The sequence below is a fragment of the Phyllostomus discolor genome, chromosome 6 (genome assembly GCF_004126475.2).
Source record: "Phyllostomus discolor isolate MPI-MPIP mPhyDis1 chromosome 6, mPhyDis1.pri.v3, whole genome shotgun sequence".
Classification (NCBI taxonomy): Eukaryota; Metazoa; Chordata; class Mammalia; order Chiroptera; family Phyllostomidae; genus Phyllostomus; species Phyllostomus discolor.
This window is the reverse complement of record NC_040908.2, coordinates 14,978,995-14,990,370: the sequence shown is the minus strand read 5'-3', so window position 1 is coordinate 14,990,370 and position 11,376 is coordinate 14,978,995. Positions and strand designations below refer to the sequence as shown.

The 11,376-nt window shown below is 43.7% G+C and overlaps 1 protein-coding gene across 2 annotated transcripts; it reads right to left on the bottom strand.

Moving 5' to 3' along the window:
* Positions 1–265: 265 nt before the first annotated feature.
* On the bottom strand, positions 266–10,043 carry MRPL33 (mitochondrial ribosomal protein L33). Of its 2 annotated transcripts, none has more exons than XM_028515933.2 (4): positions 9,950–10,043; positions 9,078–9,096; positions 6,832–6,938; positions 266–568 (listed from the first exon to the last, which is right to left on the bottom strand). In XM_028515933.2, exons 1-4 carry the CDS (start codon positions 9,969–9,971, stop codon positions 519–521), a joined length of 198 nt encoding a protein of 65 aa, XP_028371734.1. In that variant the 5' UTR covers positions 9,972–10,043; the 3' UTR covers positions 266–518. The 2 variants fall into 2 exon arrangements, with proteins under 2 accessions (XP_028371734.1, XP_035883684.1); XM_036027791.1 differs by having other exon boundaries at positions 9,917–10,004.
* Between the last annotated feature and the right edge of the window lie 1,333 nt (positions 10,044–11,376).

Here is an 11,376-nt window from a genome sequence, read left to right as displayed (position 1 = left end):
AGGGCTGAGGCTGGCTCTCTCCTTATCACTCTGGCTCACCTTTGCCATCTCTGTTATTACATGGGAGTTGTTTTCAAGAACACTCTGGACTGTAGCTCTGTCTTTTCTGTGCAGTACAAGGAGGGATAGCCTGGAAACTCTTGCACAAGTCCCATTGTGAAAATCTTCTTTCATGATGTGAAACAATGGTTATTTTTTAGTAATGTAGTTGTGTTTTTCATTTCAAATAGTGGGGGAAAACATCACTAAGAGACAATAGCACAGGCTATTTTAATATTTTTTTATTAAGGGCCATAAAAATACCCAGAAAGATAAATAAATGTGATACAGTGATATATGTCCTAATATGAAGAACTCTCTTTCACCGCATTGTTCTCCTTCACAATGGCCTTCAAATCACAGGAGGCAGTGGTTCCGTGTCATTTCCTCTCCTTTCATTACATGCTGTAGAAGTTCTGAATCAGGATCCCACCCTCAGTCTTCTCATTTATAAATCAAATTCATTTTCAATCCATTGTTTAGAGGGAGCGTATTTTTTTCTGTTCCACAAAGAGGACTTTTGTTTTCACTACAGAAGGAGAAAACAGGGTTATGGCAGAAAACTAGGAGTTAGCATCACCATTCTCTAACAAAAATAACATCTTCAACCACGAGCCCTCTCCCTGCTCTTATTTCACTTTCCTTTGACGAGGATGGAGTGGCCTTGCAAACTCAGTTCCTCAATCCCAGAGGCCAAAGACAACTAGAGAAAATGGTGAGGAAAAAAGGAAGGTCCAGCCAAGCGGCAGCACCCTTGGTACCCTACAAGGCCACATTTCAACCACTGTGAAATACTCAAATTAAAAAATAAAATTATGAGCAAAAGATAGAAAACACTTGATGTAACTTCACCCAGTTAACATCCACTCTCGGAGGAGGTAAGCAAGGCCAGACTGGAGCTGGGCTCTGGAAAAAGAGCAGTAAGAACTCAGCAGACCACGGAAGAAAAGGCAGCCTGGCTGAGGGAGTAAAATACACGTTAAGTCTTGTGCTTTCCACAGATGGTTTCAAATACCCAAAAAAGGATTTTCTAGTCTGGTAATAGAATTAACACAATAACCACAATCACATTATTATAAATAGAAGAGACTTAGTTCTCCGAAACAAAACCCAAACAAAAGTGGTAACTGGCCAGATGAAAGATGCTAGGCAGTAAGGTTTTCCTATCTAATGCCCTGTAGTACTCCACTAACTGCATCTCTCTCTCTCTCTCTCTCTCTCTCTGTCACTCACACACACACACACACACACACACACACACATACGCACCTCTTATTCTTCTTTGCCAAAAACAGTGCACCTAGGAAGACCCAGAACTCAAACAACGATGACGTAACAACTCACTTGTCCCTACCATACAAAGATATTTTAGCTTTGTTTTTTTCTTCTTCTTCTATAATTAACATGGACACTCTGTATAGGAGATTCCCAAACTGTCTATAATTAAGAATTAGCTAGGGAGCCTACTGAAATAAATTCCTGCTTCCTGCCCCTACCCCTATGCTAATTCTGGTTCCGTAGATGCACAGTAGGACTGAAAGTCTGTATTTTTAAAATCCTTATGATTCTAATGGGCATTTGAATTTAAGAACCATTAACTAGACAATAGAATTTTATCTATAATATTAATAAAAATAAAATATACATATTCTATTTTATTGTAATAAAAATAAAATATACATGGCGTATTTTTAATATACTTCATATCATCTAATATTAAATACAAGTAGGACTGATGTTCCTTCAAAGGCCAAAGAGGACTACAAAGCATTATGAAATTATAGTAAAAAAAATCATTTCCTATCAGACAATATTATTCATTGTAAGAAATATTCCCCAATGTTTTTCAACACAGAGCTAAAAAGACAGATAAAAGAAGGAACCCACCTTACTGATAATCGGGAGAGATTGTGTGACTGAACAGGAGGAACTGATGAGGATAGGTGAAGCAAGGCTTTATTTATGAAAATTTTAAATTCACTTCATTCATTCCCTTAATTCAAAGAATAAATACTTAAGTCCATAGAGTCAGGCAGCATGGAGTTCACAAGAGAGTAAGGAGGGTCCTTGGGCCTCTGATGTAGAGGAATGGCAGCAAAAGGAGGGAATGGCAGACAGAGGCGGGAATGGCAGCAAGAGGCGGGAAAAACAGCAGGGCTTCATGGCCTTCAATGCTACACCAACCACAGGGGAAGGCCCTCAGTAAGAAAAAAGGAAAACTAGGAAGATTAATGTGGCTCCAAGACACAGAAACAGGAGGCCTGGAGTCAGAAGGCTGGGTTCAGACCTCAGCCCCACCTTTTCCCTGTGGTGAGTCCCTGAGCAAACTTCTCAAAATCCCCTCCCTCAGTTTCTCTCCCTGTGAAAGGGTGACTCCCACTGTCTCCCCCGGTTGCTGCCAGGCAGGCACACAGTGAACACTCACTATATGCTGGCCGAGCTGAAATGACACCCTGCTATCCACACTCAAAAACATAAATTAATTTTGTCAAAGCATTTGCTGTTTAATACATAAAAGAATGAATCTGTCAAGTTCTTTTCTCTACATCTAACCAAAATCTATTCTGCTTCAATTAGAGTCTGTATTGTCCTGTTTAGTCATCCACAGCATTAAAACTGACAAGTTTTCCTTTTCTTTATGATAAACCTTCATATGTTTAACAGAGTTTAATAAGCTTATGCCTCAGCCTTTAATCCTGCTCAGAAACTCGCATCTAGTTCTAGACGAGGAAGAGTTGCGTGGAAGGACAGTGGCTGGTTCCAGCCGCACAGCACACTCTGAAATGCTTGAGTGAGTGAGAATTTTTCTGTCTCCTTACCTGACTGCCTTCATAAAGCAGACTAACAAAACATTCCCCTTAAACCAACCGTCTACTTACTGCAGTAAAATACGCTGGGAGAATTGCCAAGGTATTTGGTACCCTAAGCAATGGGCAGGCCCCAAGGCACACATCAGCACGCAAGCCTGCAGGGTATTCACTAAGTATTTAGTAGATGGGCAGAAAGCCAAGCAGTCTGATGTCCCAGAACATTCTCTTCTTCTGGAAAGACAAAGTGTGCTGTCAAGGCTCAGACCGACCACTCCTTATCACAAAGGTTCTAATCAGCCGTTTAAAATTTATATATGGATCTTTCTCCCACTTTCCACTTATGGTCAGAGCTACTTACGATTGTACCCTTCCCCAACCTCAAAACTTACAATCAACCCAACAAACAGTAAGTTCTTAACCAGAGTCCCCTGGATATCCATGGGGGACAGGGGGACAGTGGCTCTAGGAGCCTCTCCCCGCACCCAGATACCAAAATACATGGATGCTCAAGTCCCTCACATAAATGGGGCAGTGTCTGCATATACCTGCACACATCCACATTACTTTAAGTCATCTCTAGATTACTTATAACACCTGATATATGTAAAAGCTATGCAAATAGTTGCTATATTATGTTGTTTAGGGAACGAAAGGGAAAGTCAGTACATGTTCACTACAGACACAACCATCATAGGCCTAACTACATAGCACACATCAGGCAAACTCCTAACTCCCCCCCAACCCCACCATATTTCCAATGCGCAGTTGGTTAAATTCAGATACAGAACCCATCAATACAGAGAGCCACCTAAGGATGAAAATTCCAATATGTTTTCATACTTAAAATATTATAGAGGTTATTCAATCAACATTTATTAATGGTGTACAAGTTCCTAAAAACTCTACAGGAGCTAAGATGCTAGAAAAACAATAGGCACAGCTCCTTTTATTACACCTTTGCTTTACTGTGCTTTGCAGATAACTGCATTTTTTTACAAAGTGAAAGTAAGACCTTCAACCAGCAAAAAGATTATTAACTCGCTGAATGCTCAGATGATGGTTAGCTATTTTTAGCAATAAAGTATTTTAAATTAAGGTACATACATTGTTTTTTTAGACATAATGCTATTGTATACTTAATAGACTACAGTACAAACATGACTTTCATATTCCCTGGGAGACCAAAAAATTCGTATGACTCACTTCATTGCAATATTGCAGTGGTCTTGAACTAAACCTGGAAAGTCTCCAAGGCATACCTCTATTTTATTGTAAAAGTTCATCATTTTGAGTTTTCACCAACTGATTCAAAGAAGTCAGAGGGAGAAAACCACCACACCGATCCAAAATCATATTGCTGTGGTCTGAATGTTTGTGTCCCAACCACCCCGAATTCACGTGTTGAAATCCTAACCCCAAAAGATAATGGTATTTTAGGAGGCGGGGGTTTGGGGAGGTGCTTTGGTCATGAGGGTGGCCCCTTCATGAATGGGGCTAACAGTCTTATAAAAGAAACCTCACTGGGCACGTGTGCCCTTCCAGCTTGTGAGGACACAGCAGGAAGGAACAGGCTACAAACCAAGAGGGCCCTCACCAGAAAGTGATCACGGCCAGCACCTTGATCTTGGACTTCCTAGGCTCCAGAACTCTGAGACAAATTTCTGTGGTTGATAAGCCACCCAGTCTGAAGTATCTTGTTACAGCAGCCCAAATGGCCTAAGGCACATAGCTTATCATTCTAGTAATTTTCCACCATATTGAGTATTTTCCACCCGAATTTCAGATGTCATCCTGAAATTCAGACTCCTGATCATCAGGTACAAACCTAGAATTCCCTTTTTATTACAATAAAGAATGATCAGAAAAATTAACCCACAAAAACAGCAAAGAACTTCATTTGTTAAAGAATAGAATTCAATCTAGCTGGCGTAGCTCAGTGGATTGAGCACAGGCTGCAAACTAAAGAGTCATAGATTTGATTCCCAGTCAGGGCACATGCCTGAGTTGCGGGCCAGGTCCCCAGTGGGGGCCACGTGAGAGGCAACCACACACTGATGTTTTTCTCCCTCTCTTTCTCCCTCCCTTCCCATCTCTAAAGATAAATAAACAAAATCTTAAAAAAAAAAGAATAGAACTCACACAATTTTAAGATGACAACTGCTCAGAGCCTGTTTTAAATGCCTCCTCATATTGGTACAGCTCTTATTTTTTAAAGGAGCTTTATTCTTATTTTTCTTAGACAAACGATGAATGCAACACAAGGAACAGTGGTTGTAAGACCTCCTTAACAAACTCCAAAGGCAGCTAAGAATGTAGCTGGCAGCCAGCATTCGCACTAACGCCTGACCAGAGGTCCTGTGGCCATAAGTAGGTTTTAGCCTCCTGTGAAATATCTCAGTGACAGATCCCTACATAGAGTGATTCAGGGCCTGGCTCTGGAGTCAGTCCTGAGTTCAGATCTTTGTTTTGTCACATTGGCTGTGTGTCCTTGATTAAGATCCTTGGCAGCAGAGTCCTCGTCTATAAAATGGGATTCAGACTGCCCAGAGATGGCAGGTGCTTGCGTGATGCTGGGTTCATAGCATCCGAAGACACGAAGGCTTGTGCAGGCAAGCAAAGCATACAGAGCCTCCCACTTTGTCTGGGTGTTCACAAGTACTAGTTTGTTTCTTCCTTTCAGAGATCACTGTCTTTTGTTGCCTGTATTGTCCTTTTTTTAGTTGTTGTTTCAGGTGGGAAGGTCAATTCGTTTCCGGTAACAAAATCTTGACCAGAAGCGAGACTCTATGAGTTCTTACTCTTAATGAAAAAATTGATGATGAGGTTAAGTACCTGTCCTTTATTACATAATGGAATAATTTTGGGAAGTAAGATTCTGGTACCAATTCCAACTCTGATCACCAAATGGATGTCTTACAATTCAACTCAATTCTGACACCATCTACCTGGAGACGGTAACTCAGGAAAGGCCAGGTGGGAGCGGCGCACAGGCAGGGTACAGGGAAGGGACGCAGAGCTTCCAGGGCCTCTCGGAGCGTGCGGCTCTCCTGGAACCCCCACCTGCTCACCAGCCCAAGCTCCAGCACGGCCCTCAGTGAGAAGCCATCATAAAGGTGCTGTTTAAAATCAAGGGCAGAAAAATGAAATGCATGGCCCCGGGTTTTCAAATAAGTAACCTGTTTGCTAGTTTCTTTTGCATCCATGTGTTCATGAAATCCAGAGCCGAGACAGGCCGCCACCAGCAGAAACCAGGTGCTGACTCTCGTCTGCGAGCAGGCAGCCTGGCCTTGGGAACGCTCGTCCCTTTGGAATGCTCGTCCCTTTGGAACAAACACTTCTATACATTGAGACCATTTCAAGTTACTACTTACCTGGTGTTTCAGCAGATGTATAAAACAGAAAATGAAATTTCCTACCCTCCTGCACTAATATATAAAAACCCTACTTCTTCAACTCAAATCTGGACCTAATTACCTGCCTCTGACAGACAGATGATCCCAGGAGAAGATTCCCTCTCCTTCTCAAGACACTCAACTCGTTGTGGTTCCAGAACAATACCACCTATTCTCTACACATGGCGGTTTCTCACCTCAGACCTCTGGTTAACGACCTTCTACAAGAGAGACGGTCCCTGATCCATCCTATTTAAAGTTGAGATCCACCTCCTCCCAACTTCATCCTCTATCTCAGTATCCTGCTTGCTTCTCTCATAGCACTTAGCATACTTTGCATTTTTCCCTTTCTCTCCCTTCCAAATCAGACTGTAAGTGCCAAGAGTGCAGGGGCTGAGCCTGTCTTGCGTCCTGGTATTTCCCAGCACCAGGGATAGTGACCGGCACCACAGTAAACATTCAGTACGTGCTTGCTGAATGCATGCTCATGTCTAAAGGGCAAAAAAACACACGTTCAGCATCAATCTGGAGAGAGCAACAGGCCTTGAACACATCTGAATTTATTGTGGAGTAACTTTTCTGAATCTTACCAAATGGATCATAATGTAGTAGAGTCAGTTTCTCCCCCAGTCGGCTTCTCTTAGCGTTGAAAGAGTAACCCGTCCCAGCTTGGCTTACCATTCTCACCAGAATGTTCCTAAGATTTAAAAGTAAGGTGTTAGACGCTGAAGAAATAGATTAAAATCAACCATAAAGGATGGCACATTTCGAGAGCCCTATAGAGTAGTACTAGTTGTGGGATATCACTTGGCCCTGAGAAGGTTCAGTTCTAAGACAGACTACATTTTCTATAAGTCACAATTTCAATGGTTTCCATTCCCAAAGTTTGTTCCATTACACAGAGTACCTTGGCAATGACCTAACCAAAGCAACAAGAACAATCAACCCACATTGTAGGAACAGACTCAGACACCCGCCTCTCAGAAGGAACAGAGGTCAGGAGGAAAACAAAATACAAACGTACTGGTGGCCACAGGTGGCCAGTCAGGGAGTCATGAAGACGGCTGTGTCAGAAGAGCCCCGTCTATCAGGGAGGGGCAGTAAGAGTAAAATCAGGAAGAGACAAAATTAAGGGATTAGAACTTTTCTATTTCTATAATGTGAAACTTTGTTCCTCTTCATATATTTAAGTTACAGTCCTTGAGAGCATAAAGTTCATGTTCTGCCTCACTGGACTTCTTAATACCTCCTACTGTTCGTTACTTTTTCACATGTCTTGTCTCCCCATGTAGCCAGGCTGCTTTATTTCTCATCTAATGCCAGAAAGAATATGAAGCATCTAAGACATATTACACATCTTTGCATCCCTTTCCTTGTTAGTTAAGCAGCATATAGTATTCGCTGGTTAAGAGACAATAATTACCCATTCATTCAAAAAGATTTAATAAAAATTTATTAAGCCCTGTCTGGGTGGCTCAGTTAGTTGTCTTGTTCCATACACCAAGGAAGGCTGTGGGTTCAACCCCAGGTCAAGTGCATATAAGGAGGCAACTGATTAATGTTTCTCTCACATCTCTCTCTCCCTCATCCCCGCCCCCTCTCTTCCTCTTTCTCTAAAATCAATAGAAATGTCCTTGGGTGAGGATTAAAAACAAAAATCTACTAAGTGCTTACTCTGTGGAAAGCACAATGGGAAATATAAAACTACATTAAGGCTGCATCTGTACCCTTGAGAAACTAATAGTACAGTATACAAGGTGAGAAGGTCTGTAAGGCAAACATATATGACAAATGTCACAGGAAGGATACAAAGAACATGAAAGACAGGGAGTAGCTCTAAAGAAACCAAAGGCATGAGAGATTCCTACAGAACCCAAAGGTGGGAAATTCTAACATGAATAACTGGATTGTGGGGAAAGCTACATGAATCAATAAAAGCTACTGGGGGTTGGGGGGCAAGCAGGGAACCACCAATATACATGTTTCTCATTAAATTTACCCCCCAAAACCCCCTAGTCTTAAGGATTTGGGATGTTTGTGATATTTCCTGGGTTGTAAGCAAAGGTTCCTTTAGAATTTTTCCTATTTTTAACACACACACAATGTTACTGTCTATAAAAAATTTAAGGTAACAGTTTAGTATTTATAGTCTCTGGTACATCACGAATTCTTTAGTCTTTGCTATTCTGAAATGCTTATACCATGAGTGCAAAGGATTACAAAACTCACTGAAACAGGCTGTGTGCTTTAATCAAATCACAGCGTGTTCTGCTAGATTCCTGTAGTGGGCTCCAAACAGCCACTGGTCCTACAGCTGAGGCGACAGAAATGTGATGGCGGTCCAAAGACAGCATGGGGACCCTGACGGTTTCTTTAGGAACGCGACAGCAAGAGGTCCTTTAAGTAAATTATTTGCATATTCACTTAAGAAGGTCAGTTGGGCAGGAGGAAAAAGGTTTTTTTGGTTTTTTTTTAAGATTTTATTTATTTTTAGAGAGGGAAGGGAGGGAGAAAGAGAGAGAGAGAGAGAAACATCAATGTGCAGTTGCTGGGGGTTATGGCCTGCAACCCAGGCATATGCCCTGACTGGGAATCGAACCTGCGACACTTTGGTTCGCAGCCTGAGCTCAATCCACTGAGTTATGCCAGCCAGGGGGAAAAAGTATTTTTTGAAGAGGTTCATTAGGCCACAATAATTCATCAAGTAAGCAGTGCTCAAGCCAACTTTTAGGAAATCGAGGCCAAATGCTTAATTTAATATAAGGGTGTATTGGCAGCAGCTGGACTAAGGAATGTAACACACAGAAGTTTTTAAAAAAGAAAAACTTTTACTTACTTTGACTTGCTCTTGGCAACTTTTTGTGGCAAGAAGAGGTTGAAAGAGAAAAGAAAAATATCGATTTACTATCTTATGCAAAGTTCATATAAATGCTATTAATAACTAAAAATATTTAGTCGTGAAGTATGCCACGGGTTGTCACTCCAGAACTACTGCCTAGCTAGCAGGGATCTCGTCAGGACTTGACAGAAGGACGATAAAAAGAGCCAATCAGACCAACACAATTCTGGATGGAATGCTTTGCACAACCTCTTTTCAGTCGGACTGCCTTTGAAATCCTTCCAGAGTAATACCTGCTCCATTTGTTCTTTCTAAGGTGCAAATATTTGCACTGGAACAAGACCCTTGTTTGACAAGCTAACCGGGTGAGGGAGGGAAACCAAATCTAACCGGGAAGTCAGGCTGGTGCAGCGAAGGGCACCGTCTTGGGAGACGGTGCCCTTCTTCCGCTGCCCGTCTGTGCGACCCAGGGTAAGTGCCCGCCCCCCCACCTCGGAAACTGCGTCTCCATCCTTAGAGTGCCGAAGGGGTGGACTGGACGTCCCGGGGTCTCTCCCAGTCCGGACGCCCAGGGATTCTGCGGACACATCCCTACCCAGGGCGGGGAAAGCGACCCCTTCCCACTGACCACACCGACTGTGCCCGCGCACCACAAGCGGACCCCGTAGCCCCGAAGACCCCCGAGACCCACAGGCCCCGCAGCGCCGCGGGGCATGCCGGGCGCTGTAGTCCTGAGGCCTGGCAAGGCCGCCGTCGCCGCTTCCCGGCCGGCGCGCGCACTCCGCCCCGCTCCGACCCGGGTCTGCCTGTCACCGCCGCGCGCTCCCGACGCAGACCTGGCCGCCACCGCGTTCTGCAGCCCCACTTACAGGAGACAGCGGACAGGAACATGGTGACAGCACCCCTGCAGCCTCCGTTAGGTGCCTCACGTCCCCAAAAAACTGCTTCCGGGGCACAGGACTGTTCCGGAACAGGAGGTCAGCCACTGGCCCACAGCCACGCCCCTCGGATATAAACCTGGAGCCCCGGCGAGTTCTCTCCGTGCCAGGTGTTTTGTTTTCGCGGTGGGGGGTGTTGGAGCCCCCTTCCTTTTGGTGAGAGACTTTGCTGCGCTCAGAGTTGGCGCCCCAGGTCCTGTGCCCTACTCCTGGGTCAGAGCTAGGTGCTTTCCATACTTGTTTGACTAAGTAATAGCAACCACCTACGTTAAAGCCACAGAAAGGGTGTGTGTTTCTCACCGCTCAAGGCTGACTCGGGCATTTTTTTTTAAGGCAGCCCTAATAACTTAGGTAGAAAGGGAAAGTAGGTTCCACAAGTTAGCGAGAATCTGGCTTATATAGACAGATGGTCCTACGCCTGGTCCCTGATTGGTCCATCCTCGTGCAAATGAGGACTCCAAAGACTCCTAGTTTGAGTGGTCTAAAAGTAAGGGTCCTAATTGGCTAGAATGGAGCCACTCAATACTGGTCAGTGAAGATGCTCAGAATGGGCGGTGGGGGAGATAAAGCTGCACAGCCCCAACTGGACAAGGAAAGCATCAATCCTAATGGCTGACATAGGCAGGATTCCAGGAACTGTTTTATAAGGGTTGGCGTAGATAAAACAACAGTGGAGGCAGGCAGTTCAGTGGTTCAGTGCAGGCTTCTCCCTGAACTGCAGTTTGCATGAGAGTCCCCTATGTAGAAATATCTGCTAGGCTTTGTTTTGTTTCGTTTTGAGCCCAGTGAAACCTCCAGGAGACCTTCCAGGTAGGTATGTCCTTTCTCAGGGTCCACAGTTTCTAGGAGGGCAGGACCCTGTGCATCTTGTTAACTGCTATATCTAAGCACCTAGCACAGTGTCAGGAATGAGTAAGTAAGATTAGGAGCTCTCACATAATTTGCTTAATGTCACAAAACTAGTAAGTGGCTGAGTTAGAATTCTAACTGCAAAGACTCATGCCTTTCCCACTAGACTTTGGGACCTACACGAATTGAAGAATCTAATTCTTCATGTCTCTTCAAGGAGCAGGGACCTCTTCAACACCATGGACTTCATTGGTAACCTCATTTCCCAACAAATAAAAAGGACTTTTAGGTTTTTTTCTAATCTGTGATTGTATCAATATGTTTAATCTTACAAACACATGAAATAAGAGTCATTCTCATGAGCCCTAGCTGGTGTGGCTCAGTAGGTTGAATGGTCTGTGAACCAGAAAGCCACTGGTTCGATTCCCGTCAGGGCACATGCCTGGGTTGCAGTCCCAGTCCACAGTTGGGGTGTATGAGAGGCAACGGATCGATATTTCTCTCACACA